General features: G+C 37.9%; 2 protein-coding genes across 6 annotated transcripts in view; one reads left to right on the forward strand and one right to left on the reverse strand.

Moving 5' to 3' along the window:
- Positions 1-2,241: 2,241 nt before the first annotated feature.
- SLC4A1 (solute carrier family 4 member 1 (Diego blood group)) overlaps positions 2,242-23,039 on the reverse strand; it is a 48,271-nt gene continuing 27,473 nt past the window's right edge. For all 4 annotated transcript variants that reach the window (XM_075177281.1, XM_075177279.1, XM_075177280.1 and 1 more), the window contains 14 exons: positions 20,040-20,115; positions 19,350-19,416; positions 18,694-18,878; positions 17,546-17,744; positions 17,208-17,411; positions 16,328-16,476; positions 15,146-15,340; positions 13,650-13,817; positions 8,202-8,291; positions 7,942-8,117; positions 7,210-7,451; positions 5,729-5,898; positions 4,544-4,717; positions 2,242-2,388 (listed from right to left, as the gene is read on the reverse strand). In XM_075177281.1, coding sequence (XP_075033382.1) covers positions 2,308-2,388; positions 4,544-4,717; positions 5,729-5,898; positions 7,210-7,451; positions 7,942-8,117; positions 8,202-8,291; positions 13,650-13,817; positions 15,146-15,340; positions 16,328-16,476; positions 17,208-17,411; positions 17,546-17,744; positions 18,694-18,878; positions 19,350-19,416; positions 20,040-20,115 — 2,176 coding nt within the window. In that variant the 3' untranslated portion in view covers positions 2,242-2,307. The remainder of the gene's footprint in view (positions 2,389-4,543; positions 4,718-5,728; positions 5,899-7,209; positions 7,452-7,941; positions 8,118-8,201; positions 8,292-13,649; positions 13,818-15,145; positions 15,341-16,327; positions 16,477-17,207; positions 17,412-17,545; positions 17,745-18,693; positions 18,879-19,349; positions 19,417-20,039; positions 20,116-23,039) is intronic.
- RUNDC3A (RUN domain containing 3A) overlaps positions 14,613-23,039 on the forward strand; it is a 73,036-nt gene continuing 64,609 nt past the window's right edge. The window contains exons 1-2 of one of the 2 annotated variants that reach the window (XM_075177284.1): positions 14,619-14,676; positions 22,442-22,498. In XM_075177284.1, coding sequence (XP_075033385.1) covers positions 22,497-22,498 — 2 coding nt within the window. In that variant the 5' untranslated portion in view covers positions 14,619-14,676; positions 22,442-22,496. Of the gene's footprint in view, positions 14,677-22,441; positions 22,499-23,039 lie in introns of both variants that reach the window. The other variant, XM_075177287.1, reaches the window with a different exon arrangement.

Here is a 23,039-nt window from a genome sequence, read left to right on the forward strand (position 1 = left end):
AAAATAATTTTTTTTTTATTTATATGTTCCAAAATAAACTACCTTAAACATATTATTTCAAATAGCAAATATTAAAAAATGTTATGTTGTATTGTGCTGTTAAAAATGATAGGGGGTGGGGGTTAAACTGATGTTTTGCATAGTTAACGCTTGTTCATACTTATATAGTCCTTATTGTTCAACAAAAATGTAACTTTTGTGAAAGACAAGTAAGAGATATACCGTAAATTCTGGAACACACTGGAATTGTTTTATCTGCTGTGTTCTCACTTACAAATGAGTGTATTGTTCATTAATTCTTTTTTATCTCTGTATGCATTTATTGATAAAGACAATACTATTAGTCAGATGCACGGACTTTCTCCATTCCTATAGTGTAGATTAATATAAAAGTGGAAAATTGTGTGTTTTTCCTTTAATACTCTCAGAAATCTGATTTCTGTTTCTTTATTTATTTAATATTGGCTCATATATCAAACCAGTAATCACATCTTTACTTCATTTCTATATTGCTGGAACTGTTAGTTTAGGAATCATAATCCTAAACTATCTTCCTGAAATGGTACATATGGAAAAAAATAAAAAAACAATAACCATAGCAGATGTATACAACTTGCTCCGAGCAGAAGAATAATATAGATACAACAGCACACAAGAATCACCTAGTAGAAAAATTAAGAAATCAAACAAAAGCAGTTTTATGTGTTTCTTATGATTATTAATTTGCTATAGGTATATATTGCTGTTTGAATATTTGGTTGATTGACTACTTAAGAGCTCAAGTAGTATGTTGATTCATGTATATTGTGAGTTTATAATATATTAAATTGTTTTTATTTTAATTTATCCACAGATCTTTTCTTAAATTTTTCTACAAGGTGTTTCTTGTGTGCTGTTGTATCTATTTTATTCTTTTGCTTTTTCTATTTGAGGAGTGCAGATCTTCTACAAAAAGTAGCCATGATACCCAGCGCTGAAAGGTTATAAATTATATTTATTGGTCCTAGCAGAACTGCCATGAGAAAAATTAACTCAAATGACCTGAAAGGGTCAATACTCAGCCAATCAGAGCAATTTTATTAATCAGAGCAGTGAAATAAAATGTAAATGAGTGGTTTGGGTGTGTGGTTTTCGTCTTTAATATACTATTGTGGAACTGCATATTCCAGCGGTCATTGGCTGCCAGGGCATGTCTTGGTTTGTTCCACAAAAGTACCAGCATGTGCTATATTATTATTATATTATATCCACACTATTGCTCCTTATTGTCACTATATTACGTTTTATGCAGTCAAATAATGACAATGTTGCAAGGCTGTAGTTTCTATACTTTCAATAATATATAACATTGTAAATAAATGTAAATGCTGCTTTCTGTTTTTATTACATTTTAAAAATAGAGCATACACATTTTAAAAGGTCTTTTATTCTTTATATAAAATACTCTATTATCAGATATTGAAACATCTAGTTTAACAAAGCATTACAATGCCGCTAAAATATTTTTTTTGTGAAAAGAAAAGATAACAATTAAAAAAATAATACAAAAGTCATTATATTTATTCAAACAATACATTCCTTAAAACTTTTTGATTTTCCAATATTTAAAAGATTTGAAAGCAGTTAAATCTGCTACATAGAGTAAAAAATGCAGTCACTTATAAAATCTACTAAACATGATAGCTATATATATATATATATATATATATATATATACACATACATATATATATACTGCATATATATATTATTTCAAATTCCTTTAGACTATGTTGTAAATATATTATTTCTTTCTATCTAAATATATTCATTTTATGCATATTTACAGATTTTTTTTCATTTTTAAATGCAAAAAACACATTAGCATTAAGTATGCAGAAATAACAAGGTTTAAGCTAAAAGGTAAAATTATTGGATAATTTAAGTTAATAAAAAGTCTTCATAATGATAGACCTACAAAAAATATAACCTAATGTCGAATGTGTAAATACAGGTTTAGGGTTGATTTTTTTTTTACCTTTTTCTGGATAATATTGCTAGAAAGGTAGCACTGATAGCACACAGCAAATAATAAAAAAATGTATAAAAAAAATATTTTAAAATTCAAAAAACTAAGTTTGCATAGGTAATGAAAACCCATCACGGTTTCACAATATGTGCCTTATGATAACATGGATTTTACAGACTTAAAATGGTCTTTTAGCATAATACATTTTGTTTTTGCTTTTTTTGTTTCTACTGTTTAAGCACCCTATTTGGGTGGCAGCATTAAGTTTGGCTATCCACATGGTTAGAGAAAATGGCAATTTAAACAGGCATCGATACTTCGTTGTACACATCTTGACCCACTTCTTCTTCCAGGTTCACAGAGGCATTATCTCCATCCAACTGAAAGATAGTGAGACTAAGTATGCACATAGAGAACCATTTACTAATGCCAGAGTAAGACACTATGGGCTAGATTTACTAAACTGCGGGTTTGAAAAAGTGTGGATGTTGCCTATGGCAACCAATCAGATTCTAGCTTTCATTTATTTAGTACCTTCTACAAAATGACAGCTATAATCTGATTGGTTGCTATAGGCAACATCCCCACTTTTTCAAACCCACAGCTTAGTAAATCTAGCCCTATATCTAAAAACACTTATTTCAACACAGAATGCTCTACTTCCTATCCCCATTATCAACATGAATAAATGGATATCCGACACCCGGGAGCCTAATAACTATGCAGCAGGTCCACCGGGGGGAGCGGAGGAGGGGTATGAGCAAATGTACATTAAATATAGAAACCAGGGCACTACACACTTTATTCTTAGTAAAGGGGGCACTATTTATTGGATTACTATTACCCTGGTATCCACCAGCCAGAGGTACCTGGCTCTCACTGCTGGGGCATTAATGTTAGTTTGAACCCACACTAGAGGACAGGCAGGATGCTGAGTAGAAATAGGCTTTTGCAATATAGAGGATTAAAATTGGATGCTTTTCTTCTGGGATTCCTAGGCAGTCTGCTCCAAGCCACAGGATAGTAAATCATGAGAAAGTGCTGGCGATGTGTGGTGATGTGCAATAGTTCCAAAACCTCAAAGATAATGAATGTTTAGTAATTTCTCTATAGCAGAAGTCCCCTCCTCCCATTTCTAGATATAATCATATTATAACCACCAGTGCCACACATACATTACCATTACACTAGCAGCGTCATTGTCTCAGACATTATCCCAATTTTTTTTTCTACAAAAGGGTCTGGGTGGATATCTTATTGACTAACTGCTAAATAGATCATTGCATAAAGAATGGGTCAGTACCCTAAAATCTTGTGTAACACCCCCTCAGTCGATGTTCACAGCTTCCAGTGACTGAGTGTATGTGGCTCCAGCACTAGGACCCAGAAGAGACACACCAGGAAGAGTGACTAAGTAACATCAGGTGGGTAGGAGCTGATCAGAACCTCTGTGGGGAGAGTGTGACAGCCGGGGAACCCGGACAGAAGGGAGGATGTTCTGCGTCCCAGGCAAATTACATCATAACTGAGAGAATATGAGTGAAATAGGACATATTTAATGGAGAAACCACCTCAGAGCATGGGCACGGGCATATATATATATATATATATATATATATATATATACACACATACATATATATATACATATATATAAAGAATAAAGAAGAAGAATAGCTGCCAAAGCAGTGTGGAGCAAATTAATAGTGGCAGCATTAAGGATATGCCATATAGAGTCCCCATGTTTAGAGCATGTAAAAAGACCCTATGGAGAGGGTTGCTGCAGGATGTAGTGTAGCAATATTTAATGTGACCCAGAGGGGCAGAGAGGGCACCAGAGAGGGTGCTATGCCCAAGGGGTGAGTGAAGAGGCTGCAAGAGAACACGAGTGAGAGTGTCAGATCTAATGAGAGTGTCAGATCTACCAAGCAAAACTGCACTGGACAGGGAGGGTGTCAGAGCCTACACAAATTCAAGTGAGTGTGAGATTCCCAGGAGGGGCAGAGAGAGCACAGTGAGCATGTGTTATAGTCCAAAGGGTAAACCCCCCGTAGAGGAGGGCTGATTAACTGTGCTGGAGTGAGACAGGAGATGCACATATTTATTTTAGTGTTATTTTCACTAAAGTATAGTACTGGAGTGGAGAGGAGTGTAAATAAAATGTTTATTTGTGTAAGAGATGGTCTCATCTGTTTGCACTGCACCCTAAGTTACCACACCTACATCCCAAAGGTGCTCCTCCAATCAGAGCCGTAATCTAAATTTTAGCACCTAAGCAAGAAGGAAAACTGCTGCCCCTTAGCCCTCATTTTTAACCAAATAAACCTAAAATATTCATAAACTTATTATTAATATAATTAATATAGAATAATAATTCTTCCCCCTTCAGCGTTGCGTCTTGGGCAGTCGCCTCTCTCACACAACCCTACTTACAGCCCTGCCTCCAATTGTAATTTATTCAGTATATTTTTATGCACCGCATTTCCTGCAATACAGCAAGACACCCCAACTTGTGGAGGATTCTTAAATACTTACACACTTGAGCTCCAGACTGGAAAATATACGAGTGAGGATGAACCTGCGGACTGGCACAGTGAGGATAAGGATGAAGGGCAGGGCCAGTGAAGCAGGAGTGAACATCACTGCAAACAACACTGCAAGGCAGATCACCTCCACCAGTGTGAACATATGCATACGCCAGGTCTTAACCTAGGAGAAAAAGTACAGACAACGTTCAATAGTTATCTTCAATGTTACTACATCAGCAACACTAAAGGGATCATTTCCTAAAACTGCAATAAACTTCACTGAACCACAGCAACCAATCGGCAATTATCTTTAATCTGTCTAGTGCAAGTTACACAATGGAAGCAATTATCAGGTTGGCTGCTATGGTTGAGTGCTTTTGCTACACCTAATGCAACTGTAGTAAATGAGTTCTATCACCAGTCTACTAACTGGCAGTAGCATCAATTCCTTTTATCACTTAAATCTCTTCTGCAGCCTTTGGCGTAGATTCCTCAAATATTATAGCTTTCCCCTCCACCATAGCCACTTATTATGGTCATCATCTCCTCTCCCGTTACCACCATCTCTGATAGGGATCCTGTTTTATCAGTGCTACGCCGCTCTCTATCTTTAATGTTACCTCCTATCCTTCACCCTTATCTTTACCTTTAATCCTTTATCCAGCGTTTCCTACCATCGTAATCCTTCTGCCTATTTTACTGGTGTCTCCCAACCCTTCTCTTTACCATTGTTTCCTATTGTCTTCATTCTTCACTTTGATATTTTCTCCTATCATTGTTATCCTTTTCAACTCCATAGTCTTCTACTTTCATCATCACCCTTTTCCTTACCTTTATTGTCTTGTACTGGTATTGTAGCCATTGTATTACCATTATTATCTTCTATCAGTATTTTTTCCTTCATTGTATTTTGAAGTCAACATCACAATATCTTTACCATTAGCATTGTCTCCCATCATACCTTTAATATTTCCTTCCTTCATAATGATTACATTTTCACTTTTTTTCTACCTTTACCACTGCCACTGTCCATGATCATGACTGTCCTCACTGCGGTGCTTCTTTCTACCTTCACCCTTGTCCCCCTCACAATCTGCTTTACATTTACTATATCCTCCTATCATCACTATCTTGTCTCCCTCTGCAGCATTTCTCTCTATAGCTTTTACATTCTTCTTCTCATGTCTCTCACCCGTGTCACATAGGACTCCTTTGGATGATATTTAGGTGGTTTCAATGTCAGTAGGATCCGATCATACAGCTGTATTCCATTGAGAGAGGTCACACCCATGTACAGGAAAATGCCAAACAAAACAGCCAGTGGGATGAGGGAGAGAACTGGCTCCATTAATATTGAGAGACCTGCAGGGAAATAAATATTTACGTATTAAACACTGGCTTAACTCACTGTAAGACAAATTTACTCATGAGACACTATATGAAAGACAGCTCTCGCAATTCATTAGGCAAATAGTACACAAATATAATAGACTATTTCCTGTAGGCTCATTTTATTGGTACCCCTTTTTTTTACCTTTTTATATATTTTCTGTATGCATACTGCACTCAAGGTATCTATTTGCAGTCATTTAATAAGTAGTGAGGTATATTCCAACTATGCAATTACAATTAAAGGCCGTTCAAATACATAAAGGTATACCAACCAAGACTGGAGTTAAAGAAGGTTTTAGAGGTTGTGAGGTGTTAAAACAAGAAGTCACACTTAAGCTGTAGGCAGAATGTGATTTATAAGATTAAGAGGAGGGTGCAGAATACATGGACATACACTAGACTTTCGCTATTAGTGCAGAGTGTGTGTTTTACTTTAATATGAATGAACCTGCAAACAAATCTAATCACCAAAGATACTTCCATCTTTTAAATAAAATTATGCTTTCGAGGGCACACAAACTGCTGTAGATTTTGCGTTAAAATGAACAAATCTAAGTTTACTACACACACTGCTAAAAGTCTAGAAATCACAAAATACATAGCTTGGAAGTTACTGCATTTAGTTTAGGAACCAAATAATTTTTGAAGCCAATTGATAAGTTGTGTGCCTGTGTGTTCTAAGGATGTCAATCCAGCCATGAGAAGCCCTTTTCAGAGAGCACCATGCAAAAACATAGCAGTTTCTTCCTGGACTAAGGGTCCTCCTCAGGGGCAAACGGAGGATTGTCGTGGGGGGGGGTTTCCCCCCCAACCCCCCCAAAAAAAACACCCCCTGCGAGAGCGTTTCTTCAGTGCTGTCCTATACAGAAGCCGCAGCGCTGTCTAAGAAGCGTCCGCGGCGGTGCTGTATACACTACAGCACCGCCACGGACACTTCTTTGACAGCGCCGCGGCTGCTGTATAGGACAGTGCAGCTATAGCGGCCACTTAGTTAGCGCAGGGGGGACGTTTCTGGAGACTCAGAAACCCCTTCTGCGTGCGCCACTGCTCCTGTCTGGCAACAATCGTGTTTGCTATACCGTTTAATTACTTTTTATTATTAATAAATCTGCTATTTTTTTTTCAAAGACTGAATTGACCACTTCATCGCCATATGATGAAGGCTCTGACCTTAGTTAAGGTGAAGCTTAATATTTGGGTCCGCTGCACAAGAATTTAATAAGTTGATGTCTCTGCTTCAGAGTAAATCTGTACACGTAAATAAACTTTGGTCAAACTTACCCACAAGGAGAGCCACCAACAGCCCACTAATCCTTTGCTCAATGACACGTTCTATTTGAGGTTTATCTCCCTTGGACATGACGGTTAGTGCATTGGCATGGCTGACAGTACGCACTGTAGTGGCGCTGAGCCAGGGCAATCCAAAGAGGGCACACACGCCACCCATGCCCACTATCAGCAGAAGATCCAAGTGAAATCCAGAGCCCTTCACTGCTTTCCTCTCTGGTTTACTGACAATCAGCCTGTGGGGCAAAGAGATAACAGCATCTATGTAAAATACATGTATACTAGATCTGGAGATCGGAATAACTTATGCAGTATATGTTTATTGCTAAGCAGATCAAACCTATATCATGTTCTTCAAGCAAACATGTATTATGTTTGCAGGAGATAAGTTGTGTTATTGACTTAGTATTGAACTAATTTGTACCTTCATGCAAAGTGCAGCTGGTAAAGGGCAAGCACAGTACAACGGACGTACACTGTATCTTCTTTAAATATTGTAATATTTTTATATAGGGTGGCAGAAACACTGGACTTGCAGAATGGTTTTTGTGAGCCCCAAGTTCTGACTCTACAGCAAGAACACCAGACGGTGAGCTGTATGTAGAGTCTGTGGTATTATAATTGATTAGTGGAACATTGCAGAATGCACAGCATTTCACACCTTAACCTAGAAAGTTGTGCAGTACATTTCACTAGAACAGGTTGCAGAACATGCTTTTTTCTTACGTGGTAATCTGAGATTCCATAAAGATGAGGATGAAAACCAGCAATGCAGGTACCACAGATGCGAACATCATCCAGATAGGGAAAGGGTTGACTTCGACATTTAGCCCCATTGGTGAGATGAACCAGCCTCTGTCAGCTGGTCGTGAGACACTCAGGCCTTTGGGAAGGGCAAGTTTCTGCAAATTAATAGATTATGTTTACTCACTGTGTACATATAAATTCCAATATATTTTGGTTATATTAAAAGATAATGTGCACACCTTTGTGAAAGTATCCTTAATGAAGAAATCAGCTGTCACCATTAAGAGGATGGCTATGGGTACACCAAAGTCTCCAATGATACGACGGAGCTGAAAACAAAATTGAAGAAATAAAGATGGATAAATGAGATAAATGAGCTAGAGATGGGTGAATCGATTAGACGGATTTTGAAATTTAGGAGAATCTCAGTCACTTGTGAATTAATCTGCAAATCCATCCAGATTTGCCAATCATAGTGTATGGAAGGTAGAGAAGTCAATCAGCAAGCACTTTCAAATGTAACAGGTCTATAGCCTTATAAACGTAGTTTACATTTTTCTGGTACTCATTCTTCCTGGATTGTACTATAGAAAAACCATCTGTGCGTGTTCATATTTATGATTGGGACTTCTTTTTCAGTAGCCTGGCCTCTGCCTAATCTTCATATTTACTTCTTGCTACAGATCAACATTGCCTAGTTTGCCTTAATTTTACATCTTCAGTTATCCCTATTGGAGTCCAATAAATATGTTTAGGGTCTTTTCATTGTACAAATTGGGCATATTTTCACCCACGTTTTATTTAGTTCAGTGCTATAATAAAGCTAAAACCCACCATTTAGTACTTACCCATACAGCTGTTCAAATACCGATGTTGTTTGCTATCTCTACCGCTGTATTTTTTTTTTAGAAAGCAAAACATTTTTTTTACTTTTGCGTAGTGCCTCATTTACAGTTATGAGTCCAGTTAGTAGGTACAATTTGTACCTTGACAAAACCATGTTATGCTGCAGAGGGGGAGAAAATTAAAATGTACAGGTAGATTTAGAGTTGGCAGGGGGCGTGTCCAAGTTAAACTCTAAATTGTAGTGTTACAATAAAGCTGCCCAGTGATTGTGTGCTACATGCAAAAAGTGTCAGTATTTTCGCTGTATGCAAAAATAAAAATTTGCAAAATGGTTTGTCCAGGTGCTTTATACGGAATTGCTCTTAACTCTAAATGAATGTGGTGTCATTGTTGCAACATAGTTATTTACCCAAGGCAAAAAGGACTGCTCTGCACTGCACATATAACTTTTTATTACCCACTGTGTGCCTGAATTTACACAAAAGTGTCTAAATTTCCATTGGGGAGCATAGGTTTGTAGAGCAATATGGCAGCATTTTTGGTTGAGAAGAAGTTTGCATGAGCAGAGGGGAGATATTGAGTGACGTGGAGCTGTTGCTGCTAAAGTACAGAAGAAATGCAATAGAACATCTCATTTCATGGAGCAGTCCAGGGGGTATATTTACTAAACTGCGGGTTTGGAAAGTTGAGATGTTGCCTATAGCAACCAATCAGATTCTAGCTGTCATTTTGTGGAATGTACTGAATAAATAACTAGCATCTGATTGGTTGCTATAGGCAACATCTCCACTTTTTCAAACCCGCAGTTTAGTAAATATACCCCCTAAAATGAGATTTCATTTTCAGCGGTCCACTTGCACTGATATTTCTCTGGGGAAGATTGGATCTTGACTTTGAATGAGTCAAAATGCTTCACACAGTGTATTGTGGGGGAAAAAAATAATACTAAGAGCAGGATCCCCATCCAATCTTCAATATGCCCCAGCATTAGACATCCTGGGATGGTTTTTAATATGGCAGAGAGACAAGCGTAAAGGAGAACATGAGGAAAAGTGAAACTAATTACACAATACCAGAAAGTGCTCTAGGGCTGGTAGAAGTACCATGGTTGACCAAGGCACAACCCGCTCCTCTGCCCTTCTCCAAGGCTGGGAGTGTGGTGCTTGGCTGTGATGTCATAGCCCAGCGACACAGTCGCAGTGTATTACTAACATGGAGGAGCAGCAATACAGGTAGGAAGCTGCTAGTTGCTGCCTCTTGTCAGCAAGTACCTAGTTGCTATTATATATTTAAAGCTGTACCCCCTTTATAATCCAATATTATTACCAAAAAGAACATTCACTCTATAATTCTGTTTGTACTCAGTTTCATGCCACAGCAAATAGGTGGTCAAGTGCATATGGCCAATAGATGTTTTCGTCGTCATTGTCATTACATTTATTCAGTCTGGAGAGACAAACAGCTAACAAAATCATTGCTTGCATTAAGAATGAGATTGGGTACTGGTTGTCTTACAGACAACTAGATATTGAAAATGTTACATTTAATAACTCTCAAGTGCTTAACCTCATTGTACAGAGATTCTTGCATGAAATTAGATAGGTCTCTGTAGCTACCTCTCCACAGAACTACAACACACTACACCGGTCTATTTACCAACGCATCCAAACAACACACACATTGCTAGCACTGATTTCTGCTGAAATGTGCACGGGCAGTGGCAAACGCAGGATTTGCAGAGAGGGATTTCCATGCCACACCACCAGTGGGTGTGGCCAGCATGCATGGGGGCGTGGCTATCATTTTAGACAGTACTTGGCTGCTCTCTTTCTATCCCCATTATATACACGGGCAATGCTGCGTGCACTACTGTTAGGGGCACACAGCTTTCCCTTTTCAAGCAGAGACACTGGATGAATCCTAGAAGGCAAACAAAGGGTCTATGGAGATCATGCAGAGGCATCTATCTGTAGCTGGGCACTACCTCCAATGTCCAGTGATACATGGATTGGATCGGTTGTCCCCAACACATCCACAGACAATGCTTGCAACATCACGTGAACTGGTCTCCACACTGTCTCAGACTCACAAGGAGGTCATGGAACTGCCTGCTCATCCATCAAACTGATACTACCTGACAGGTCTGCCAACATTGATCACCTAAACCTGAGCCCTTTCACTGCTCAAAAGCAGCCTCAGGTAGCACAACAGCACATACTGTACTAATGTCAGTAGAAGGTGGCTATGGGGCCATCCATGGTCTCCATGAAAGGTAGCATCATTCTTAAAAAAATGCAGTTTAATAAAAATAAAAATTGAAGTTAACTTTAAACTAAAAATATCTAGGAATATGGGCAAACTAACAGATTAATTACACAACTTATTGAAAAAAAAAAATCAAAGAAAAACAAATTAATATACTTCTCTAAATGCAAAAATATTAAATGCTAATTAAAAGAAACACTATAAAAACCTACATTTTAACTTGTAAGAAACCCCCTCCAATAGATAGCTGGTAGATGGTGTGCAGGGTAAATCAGAGCAAATTGAAGGAAATTGTGAGTCACAAACTGAATTTTGGCATGATTTACAAATTTTGATCCATCGTCCATCCAAATTACTGCAAACAGGATTGCTGGGGTGTCAAACAACCTCAAAATTAACATCACAGGATATTTATCGGTATCATTACACTCGTCTTCCCAAATACTATGTCATGTTTTGAAAATAAGCATAGTATGCATATATTATACACATATGTGTGCTATATATTAATCCTGCCTTATTATAGTCCATAAACTACATTGTACTGCCCTGCCATACATGTCAGTGAAGAACCCATTGTATACAGGGAACAAAGTGTTGGCACACAGGACATGCACTTCAACAGGTTTATAACTCATATTTATTAAAAAATACAAGGTGATCCCAATGCTGCCACCAATTTGTCACCAAACAGCAATTACCTGAGCCTGCATGATATGTGTGACAAAGGGTTGATCAAAGCAAACCTATCTGTTCTGTCTAGCAATTACTACAATCTCCTTTTTAATCACATGCTCCATTTTAATTAAAAAAGTCTGCCACCACCAAGATTTGACTCAAGAGCAGAACTCCTAGAGCAGGGGTAGGCAACCTGTGGCTCTCCAGGTGTTGTGAAACTACAAATCCCAACATGCCTTGCCACCTATCTGCTGGTTATCTACTGGCAAAGCATGCTGGGACTTGTAGTTTCACAACACCTGGAGAGCCGCAGGTTGCCTACCCCTGTCCTAGAGGAAGCCTTCAGATACTCCCTGACCTGTCTCAAACTACAATCAAAACTTAAATCAATTAGAGTTTTTATTAACCAAACCATATGGCATATGAATTTTTTAAGAACAGAAAGACGGAACACTATAAAATAAAGTTTAATATGGCAAAATAGCCACTATGTTTAAGGTATACAAAAAGCAAATAATAATAATAATAATAATAATACTATTAATATTATTATGATATACAGTATTAACATTATGCACTCAGTTTCTTTAAAAATAAAAAAGGATAAATACAGAAATAGAAAAAATGTATGTAGTTTGCTATCTGTAGCAGGAGGATGTAGAAATATGGTTCATAGCCCCAATCAGAATTGGTCTCCAGGTAAAATAAACAAAGGTGCTCTGTACTCATGGCGGTTTTTGTGAGATCAGACCTGCCTCAGCCTCACTCCCTCTAAAGTCACTCAGAAAGACAATGAATATGCTACTAGTTGGGATCTTTACACTTGGTTATGAAGTCTATTCAGTAATAGCCAGAAATTCTTATACAGAACATTTCCTATTGAACATCACAGAATCATACATGCATACATGCAATCAGTAGAGTAAAAAATTACCAACATGTGGACATGAAACATTAGTATGAAATATTGATTATTTGGGACAATACTTTATCTATAGACCTTTCTGCTTGATGTAATATGTGTACTTCATTTTCTTAAGTATGCAAATGCACAGGGACTTGCCCATATAAAATGAGAAAAGAAATTGGTTTGATATGGACTTTTCTTATTTGAAATTACAGATCTGACCATGTGTTCTGAATTTAGCATTGCCAGTCATAAATTGCTATTGATATGTGCTCTGACAACTGTGCTGCGGAGACTCTCAGTCCACTGGCTATAGCCCCCTGCTATGACACAGGACATGACGAATAGTAGGGGTGACTGGCAATGGTAAATGGTCAGTTGAAATGTCAGCAAAGCTAAATGAAACCCTATGTTACCTGTCAAAAAATGAAACAAAATGCATATTTTAGGTATTTTTTAAGCACTGACTATATCATAACTATGATCGTAGGAGATACATATATTGCAAAGTTAGTGTACCTGTCAGGCGCCGCTCGGCGGCCGCCTGTCCTTCCCCATAGCGCGTCTGGTTGCCTAGCAACCAGAAGCGGCACTTCCGCCTCCGCTCGGCCGCCCGGCTACAGGTTAGAAAGCGTTCCCGTTGCCAGGCAACGGGACGCTGCATGTAGGTAGCGCTACGGCGCTAATGTATGACAAGCGCTACGGCGCTAGGACTATGACAGCACTACAGGTGCTGAGGCTATTGGCTAGCAGCACTATTTAAGCCTCTTTGGATCCCACCTCCTGTGCCAGAGTTTCAGGTCCTCCTGTCCTCCAGCGTTTCCAGTGTATTCCTGTGATTACCTATCTCCTGACCTTTTGCCTGCCTCCTGATTATTGTCGTTTGCCTGTGACCCCTTTTTAGTGCCAACGACAGCAGGTACGCTATACTCAGTCGTGACAGTACCTATTCTTACTTTCTTTTATACAAAACAACAAGGGACATCCTCACCTTCCCAGGAAAGAAGCTGCTGTTCTTGAACTGACGCAGAAAGTAGGCAATGAAAAAGGCTCCACACATCAGTACAAGAGAGAGAAGAGCTGTGTTTGGCTGTGGGTAGTCAGCATTATGCACAGTTGATTCATTATAATGACCCTGTAGAGGATGTGCCTTGAAAATCTGGGAAGAAAATGTAAATAGCACATAATAAGTTACATAGGTCTACATTTGTTTCTGCTAGGTCTCTAATGTTTATGTTCAAAGATCTTCCCAATTAGTGTTTCATTTTATTATATCTATGGGCTTTCAGTTCATATCATACAATCTTAGAACTGGTGGGATAAGTGAGAATCCTTGTGAGGAGGTTAAGGACAAGTAGAGGTTGAGGCAATAAAATATTACAACCATACCCCCCAATAATCTAATTTTAGTGGGACAGTCTAAATTGCTGACAGAAAAAGGGGCAGGACTTACTGATTTATGGGAGGGGCTTTATAATTGGAGATGTGGTTAGATGGATCTGTGTGTGATCCTGGCTGATCAGGCTGTTGCTTAAATGTCCTGATGTCCAAATCGGGAAAGTTGGGAAGAATATTAAAACAAAAAAAAATTTGAGCCAATTGATATGTGTAATAATGCAACCTTACTGTCAGGCCCGGCGCTCCTATTAGGCAACCTTAGGCAGTTGCCTAGGGCGCCGGGACCTGCAGGGCGCCGCTGACTAGATTTTAAAATCTTGGGAGAGCCGCCGCTGTTTTTTTTTACTGTCCACCGTCCTCTTCATTCTCACACATGATCACTGACCTCAGTCAGTGATCATGTGGCAGTCTCTACCCGGCGACGCCTGTGTGCAGTTTCACACTGTCTGTCAGTGACAGACAGTGTGAATAAAGTTCCTACCCAACGCCCCCCTCCCTTCCCAGCATGCACTGCTCTGCTCGGCTGCTCCACCCCTCTCCTTTGTTGTAATGAAGCCGAGGAGCAGTGGGCAGCCATTAAAGAAGAGCCTGCCTGCATCTGCTGACCAGCCTCAAAAACTGTGAGTATATATAATTTTTATTTTTTTGGTATTATTAATCTTTTTTTTTTAAAAAAGGGGTACCCAAAGGCCAATCCATAAAGTGTGGAGGCAAAAAAAATGTTGGGGGTGGGATTTGATTATTATTTTGCACTTTATGCTCTATCTTAGATTTAAAAACTATGGTGGATAAAATAATTATTTTATTGCACATAATGCTCTATTTTTGACTTGCAGCAAGTCAAATATTGAAAGCTTGCCTAGGGCGCCTACCGACCTTGCACCGGCCATGCTTACTGTAGATAATTATGTGTCTATTAGAAGCCATTTATAAGTCTTATAAATTAGCAGGAATGCTGGAACTGGAATTGAGGGGTTCCAGCTGCCCAGAAAATCTCACTCCTCTGGCCGAGATTTATTGACAGGCTGGTCCCTTCTATGGGATGGATTCTATCTACCTTTCTGTCACCATCCAACCTTACATACTCACCTTCACCAGGTTGGCAAATGTTTCATAGATGAAAATGAGAGAGATTAGGATAGAGAAGATCTCCTGCGTGAATCTGGATATGAAGCGGACCAGAAAGCTGCCGTCGCAGGCCACCACAATGATTACAATCAGGATTAGCCAGAATCCAATCCACACACGACCCACAATGTACTCAAAACCTTGGCCTTCGCAGAACTGAAAGAGAAAGCAAAGTCATGATAAGTGGCTGTCAGCACTTCTGTTGTTGTATTCTCTCCTCTTAGCAAAATTGTGGTGAGATTTCATGGTCATCTAGTTCCTTGAACAAAGGTGTGAAAATCCAGCAATACAATGTTCGCTATTCTGCTTTTGCTTTGATATTTTGCAGAATTCCACTCCATGCCGTATTTGTAAATTCACATTTTAAAGTCTATGAATAGAGCTAAGACAATTAATTAATTCTGCTGTGTGTTGTGGTTGGGGTACTACTGGAAACACAATTGCAGACAAATGTGGATTTTGAACAGTTATCAAAATACAACAATTCATTAACTCCATTAAAAATGAACACTTTCTTTTAAAATATGCATTCCATTTCCATTCTGGTTTTTCTATATGGCGTCACACAAGCAAGATTTCTTTTCCTCAAGCTTTCGGATGTCACTTTCCCATATAGTTGGCTCCCAGCATAACTCTCCTGTTCCTCAGTACCCCCACCAATGATCCCCTCATTCACTGATCCAGAAGGAAGGACAATATGCACTAGCCAATTATGCGCATCCATTCTAGTGTCAGTGTCTGAAGGGTGTGATAGTACCAGGTTGTGGGGAAGGGAGGGGAAGTGCGTTGACTACACATCTAGCGGCGTAAATGTGATCCGATTAGCAAATACAAAGTCAGTAAATTCTGATTTCTGTCCTCCTATCTTGCCAACCTCTAATTGTTGACAATTTTAGAGTTAGTATTAGGCACTGTGTCTAGCGGCAGAAGAAGCGGTATGTTGCCTTCACAGCACATATGGTAAAGAGGGGATAATGTCACTATAATCTGCTTTGTAACAATATCAGCAAAGCTATAGAATGTTATGTGCAAAAGAGGTATGGTTAGTGGATAGGGCACAGTAAATCCGGACCTAAGAATAGGTCTACATAAATAAACTCATACATTCCTGGACATGAAGTGTGGATGTGGAGTGTGACTTACATTATAAAAAGCCTCTTCAAAGACCAGGAGAGGTCCAGAGAAACCAAGAATGAGGAGGGGCTGGGCGCCCAGGAGGCAGAAGAGTATACCTTGGAGGGCGGTGGACACCATGAGCTCAGGGACACCCATCCAGTTGCTTGTCTTCTGAGCTGAGCAGAGAGATGTATAATGACAGAGAGTTGTTGTGTTGCCATTTGTAATTTCTAAAGCCAGTAAATTATTTTCTGTACAGTGATCTCAGCATACATAGTGATCAATGGTTCTCTGTGATTTTACTAATGTACGCTCCTGTAATAGAGTTCCTGATAATGCTAATACTGTATATCTGTAGAGATGTAATGAGAGTAACGATCATTGGAAGAACAAGGTTTGGGAGGGCCCCAAAGTTTGCTATTGTTTACATAGATAACAATACATTATTAATATTATTTTATTTACTACTTCATACGTAGCTGAAAGCGCTATCCAGCACTATTATAATCTAGCACTGGGCCAAATTTCAAATTATAATACTGGTAATTTATATTACCGGTCTACTACATGCCAAAGGCATGTAGTAGACTGGTAATGTAAGCAACACTGCTTAAATTGTTCAGATTAATGGTTAGGTTGAAACAGGGATAGGCCCTTGACATGGTCACAGGAAAATAGCAATTCAATTCTGAATTATTTAAAGTGATTAAATCTGCTGGGCCACTTTCAGTCTTTGGGTTTCTGTGTAGACGCTCCAGCTACAATACCCCTGGTATAATCAAGCAACAAGCCACACTGTAGACTGATATGAAGCAGCTATATACCTTGATAATCTACTTTTTATTGGTTGATTAGTAATGCTCATTCATACAGATGTGATAGCCAGCTGCTGATGCCAGACACTCACCCATTAGACCTCCAAATGTGATAGCAGGTGAGAGTGCAGCAAAGTAGATGAAGATGACAGCAGCCAGGCACTGTGGGTTAAGTGCATCTCGAATATCACTGAGATACTTAGGGTATCGTCTTTTGATATCACGTACAAGACCACCAAATGGCTTGCCTGTTCTTTGCAAGGGGTCTTCTGCAGGCTCTTCTTTCTGTTTTTCATCTATGGAACAGACGAACAGTTACATCAGAGACAGGCAAGCTATGAAACTACTGCGGAGTATGCTAAGATAGATACATTGATTTTATATTTTCTTTATAGGGTCCTCTAATGTCATTGCACAGTGTGCCATTTACCTTTGTGCCCACCAGGCACCACTTTCACTTCCCGATATCTCTTCCTGAGCAGGTTCTGTTGGACCGGTAGCAGTTCCTTTAGTAACTGCTCATTGGTAGTGTCACAGGGAGGAAGAACTATGCAATAGTCCAAGAAGTCATCTACAGATTGCAAGATATCCTGGCGTGCACCAGCTGTGTACATTTCAGAACGGAAGACCTAAGAAAGTGCAAGAAAAAACTTAAAGAAATAGATATAATTAATTATAATTACTATTTACATTGTAATTATAATTACAATGTAAATAGTAAATAGTTACTATTTACATTTTAATTCTAATTACAATGTAAATAGTTTATTACTACTTTTAGTAAGAGAGAGAACATAGCAGATCAGGATCAGTGTTATATCCAAAGACAAATAAGAAATTATATATTACCCTTTGCTCATGCCAATTACTCACCCATTAGAATGTGATAGCAGGTGAGAGTGCAGATTATATAAAGCAGATAGGGAAGGCAGACAAATAGAGCAATGTATGTAGTGAAAAATGCAAACATAGAAACCGTTAGATTAAAGTTATCTGACATGGGAAATTGGTCTGTTTAAATAGAAAATAAATACCCATTATATATAGGTTCTACAGAATTACAGAAATTTGTGTGTTATTTTTTTTTTATAGAGATTGGGCCCGATTCATGTTTAATGTAAAAAAAAATTTTTTTATTCATGTTCATACAGTTTAGAGTTGTTAATTTATTTTATAATATACATTGTTTTGTATGCGTTCTGGTGTGACCTTATATTGCAAATACGCTTGTTCGTATACTGCACTCTTCTGTCTGTTAACATACAGCAAGTAACATTTATGCAAAGCGTACTTACACCAAGAGTCAAAATTAATTCAATTGTGATCTGCTTGGATTTGAATACGGTCAGAACTATGCTGTGCCCTTTTATAAACTGCAACTTGTGTACAAGTTACGTTCCGATTTGGATCAGGCTCATTATCTGTAATAAAACTCTAGTTGGAGGAGCAATAATAGTTTTATGAAATGTAGATTTTGCAGAAAGAATGGACAAGGATATATATATTATATAATTAGATTCCCTCTATAGCAGTACATGGTAGATTAAGGTGTTAGGTTTGCTTTATAAATCTACTCACTCTTTCAGCCATCATGCTGGATACAGCCCTCCCCACTTCACGGAAGCTGGTGGAGGCATCTTTAGGGCCGAGGAGAATGAAGAGGAACCTGATGGGCAGATTAACCTCCAGGACTGACTCAAGGGGAACTGCTTCTTTCAGTCGTACAAAAGCAAGTGTTGAGGTCTCCAGAAAATCAGAACAGCCTAGGGAGATGGCAGATGATGAGGGAGAAAATGGGCTGACAAACATGGGCAAAGAAAGGTCAAGGATAAGGGTAAAATAAGGGAAATCATGGAGAATGAATGACACCTAGAACATGGAAAGTGGTAAGAAAAGAGGAAAAAAGGATTTAAAAGTTAACAGAAGAATGCAGAAGAGATAGAAAACCACAACTTCCATTGTTGAGATAGAATGCTTAAATACAATGCTTAAATAGAATGCTTAAAAGTAGGGACAATATAATGACTTGAAGATAAGTGTGAACAGCATAAAATGTTTAAATGAGTTAGTAGCATAGATAGATATATAGATAGAAACCTATCTATCTATCTATTCCTATGAATATGCAATAATAATAAGCATAATAATACATAATAATAATAACAATAATAATAATAATAATAATAATAATAATAATAATAATAATTCAGAGAGATGTTAGATAATGTACTTACCCACTAGCACCAAAGAGGCTTCTGTATTATCTGGTACGCGCTCTTCCAAATTCCCTTTTAGGGGTGCCTGATAGGTTTGACAAGACCATTATGTAAAAACCACATGTAACCCATAACCATAAACACAAACTTTAACTGTTATGCATTCACCGATATTTAAACCCACTCCTTGCAAGAAGAGGCATGAGTACACGGTAGAATATATTACAAACACACTCTGCTTGAGTGTAACAAATGGTACAAGCAGATATGGAATGCCACTAGATCAGATAATGCAATACAGCATCTCTGGCCAGGTGCTTCAAGGGTGTGGCGACATATAATGATTGGTGGCAGGTAGAGAAGACTTGCGTTGCCAGGACGGTTGAGGGTAGAGAAGTTGTGAAGTATTAATATATACAAAAATAAAATTAAAATATGTCCGTACTAGAAGTTATTATTTTTACCTTTAAAATATGTGCTCATAACAGTGATGGATTAAATCAATATTTCTGAGAATGAAGCTAATTAAATCAGTAGGAACCAGTGACATGAGGCACAAAGTTCACAGTGACCTCTTACGAATGTTGGTTCAGCCCACAAGATGGCTGCCTCCGCTGTACATAGGTGGCAAGTACATTTACAATGTATTTAGAAAACACAGCACATTTTCTATTCATTGTAATGTTTTCCTAAATCTTTGCATCTTACCTTTTGCTGAATTGTTTTCATCTCTACCTGATGTAACAGAGGCTGTCCACTCTCAGGGTCCCCCTCATTGGGATGACTGTAAGTAACAAAAACTTTTTTCAAACTTGTGTATTCCTTAGTATGTTTACTGCACTCTGATCAGCCAGTTCACTAAGACATGATTTGTACATAACAGATACAAACACAAATCATCCTAATAGTAGGAATGGAGTATGGTTAGATACTCGCAGCCTGGTAGTCCAAACAAAATAACATTTGATACCTGTGCCCTGACATATCTTAATCAGTATAGAGATTATTAAGGAGTCACTAGACCATAAACACAAGGGGCCTGATTCACTACGGAATGTAAATGCCGATAAGTGGCGTATTGTGTGTAAAATCATTCTGCGTATGCCCAGAACTGGAATATACGCCAGTGAACACAGCAATATCCAAGTCATCTATGAGCGCAAAGGACCCGTACAATAACCTACAATTTCATGGGTGCAAGGGGGAGGCTACTGGACATAGGCATGTAGTCATTGTACAGTAACAGCATGCTAAGCTCAAGCGCACGCCATAGCTTCCATATTCAAGCTTTGGGCATCTCAAAGGTACGTGTCTTTCTGTTTTATCACTTGTACCAGCCACAGAGCAGGTGTAAGTGTCGACTGATAGTGATGACGGCTGTGTATGCAATGCTAGAACATGTGTTTGCAATCAGGAGCAAAAAGTGAAAATGCATTTTATTTACAGTAGGCATTAATACCATCATTATAAATGTATTTGGTCTTTAATGACTATGGGCCGGATTCATTAAGGAAAGTTAAGCAAAAGTAAGCAAGTAAGACAAAACCATGTGGCATTGGAGGGGGACGTAAATTTAAAATGTGATGACAGATTTACATTTGGGGTAGGGCAAGTCCTATATCAACTTTAAATTTCAGTGTGTACAAATAAGCCATCAAATATTTATATGCTACATGAAAAAAACAGCCAGTATTGTCCTAATATGCAAAATAATAAACTCATTTGCACCCCTTGCATTGCAACATGGTTTTGTCCAGAAAACTTGAGTAAGAAAACTTACACAATTTTTTGTTTAACTTCCCTTAGTGAATCAGACTCTATATTGTTAACAGGTTACATTACTGAATACTTGAATTTTTTCTGTATATTCGTTTAGCACTCTATGTTTCCATTAAGTATTGGATGCATCCTGCAGTGTCTTGTCTATTCACATCCACTCCTAGTTGAATATGAAATGCATTTTTCTATGCATATGAGAATTCCTCTTTTAAGCCCCCTTTTTTATTTGTACATTTTTGGTAAATGAGGTTTGGCGATTCGCTAGTTATTACCATTAATGTTTAATATAAATTGTACTACTTTTATCTTAATTTAATTTTAATGTCATATATAAATTTCTCTCCACTCCCAAAACTCTAATTAAAAACCTAGAACACTGTATAAACTCTCTCTAGTACCATCAACCATATTTCTCAATCTATGAACTCCACGGCAATGTACTTTATTTACTTTTGGATATTTGTACTACATAATCTGGAGTGACTAATTTTACATATATTGATGTGTGTTATTCTTTAATCTTTGGATAATGGTACACATTTATTATTTTGTGATTGTTACTTATATACTGTTATATACTATTAACAGTTATATATATATCATCATCATCATTTATTCATATAGCGCTTTACAATTGGGGACAAACATAGTAAACTAATAAACAAACTGGGTAAAACAGACAAAGAGGTGAGAAAGCCCTGCTCGCAAGCTTACAATCTATTGGACATTGGGAGTTAGACACATGAGGTTAAGTCTACATTTGCAGTCGGCCCAGCAAGACTGCAAAGGTAAAAGTGACTAATAAGCTAAATGATCCTGTCACACAACAATGTTGGTCAAGGGGTAGTTGTATAACAGGTGGTAATAGGGAAATGTAGTGAGGTTAAGAGGGTGGTTGAGGAATATTATAAGCTTGTTTGAAGAGGTGGGTTTTTAGAGAACGCTTGTAGACTAGAGGAGAGTCTTATTGTGCGAGGGAGAGAAATCCATAGAGTGGGTGCAGCCCGGAAAAAGTTATATATATATATATATATATATATATATATATATATATATATATATATATATATATACATATATACATATAAAACAGTTAACAGCACCCCAAAGAGGGTTTAGTTGAAGATGTGAGTGCAGTTTTTTCCTATTATATCTATATCTATCTCTCTCTCTCTCTCTTTATATATATATATATATATATATATATATATATATATATATATATATATATATATATATATAGTGATAGTTAGGTTCAAGATTTTTTGGGCTTACAAATCCAGCCGACCAATGCTTCATTCCTTCGCTCATGTGTGATGTCTATTTTACAGTTCACTATTGAATCTGGACAGTGAGTCACTTCTGTGCGCTGAGAAGTCGGTTGGCATGTATGTACCTCTTATTGCACGCTATATTAGATATCTGTGACATATAAATGCCGAAAGCCAAATGAAAGCCTGTGTGACTTTTAATATCCATTTGCAGGGAGATTTAATAAGACTATTTAAAGGGTAAATTGCAAATGCTATTAAAATGTCTTAAGGTGCGAAAATAAATGTGACTTTGCAAATAGTGAATTTAGTGATTAAGCAAAAAGTTGCAAAATAGTGATTTAATTAAAGTGGTCAATTAAAAAAAAAAAAGAATTGTAGAAAACATCCTAATGAAAATGGTGAGTAATAAAGACAGCCCGATGTCCTCTTACTCTCCTGATCCATTTAAAGAATAAATGAGGATAAACTAAGAACTGTTAGGTAAAAAAGGGATATGTTTATTTCAATTAATGGGATGGTACTAAAGTGGACTTTGATGTAGCGCACTTTTGTACAGTGCACCTAAAAAGAAGTTTCCACCTCCCCACACACCTAGCAGTCAATTTATCAAGCTGCGGGTTTGAAAAAGTGGACATGTTGCCTATAGCAACCAATC

This window comes from Mixophyes fleayi, chromosome 6, assembly GCF_038048845.1.
Source record: "Mixophyes fleayi isolate aMixFle1 chromosome 6, aMixFle1.hap1, whole genome shotgun sequence".
Taxonomy (NCBI): domain Eukaryota; kingdom Metazoa; phylum Chordata; class Amphibia; order Anura; family Limnodynastidae; genus Mixophyes; species Mixophyes fleayi.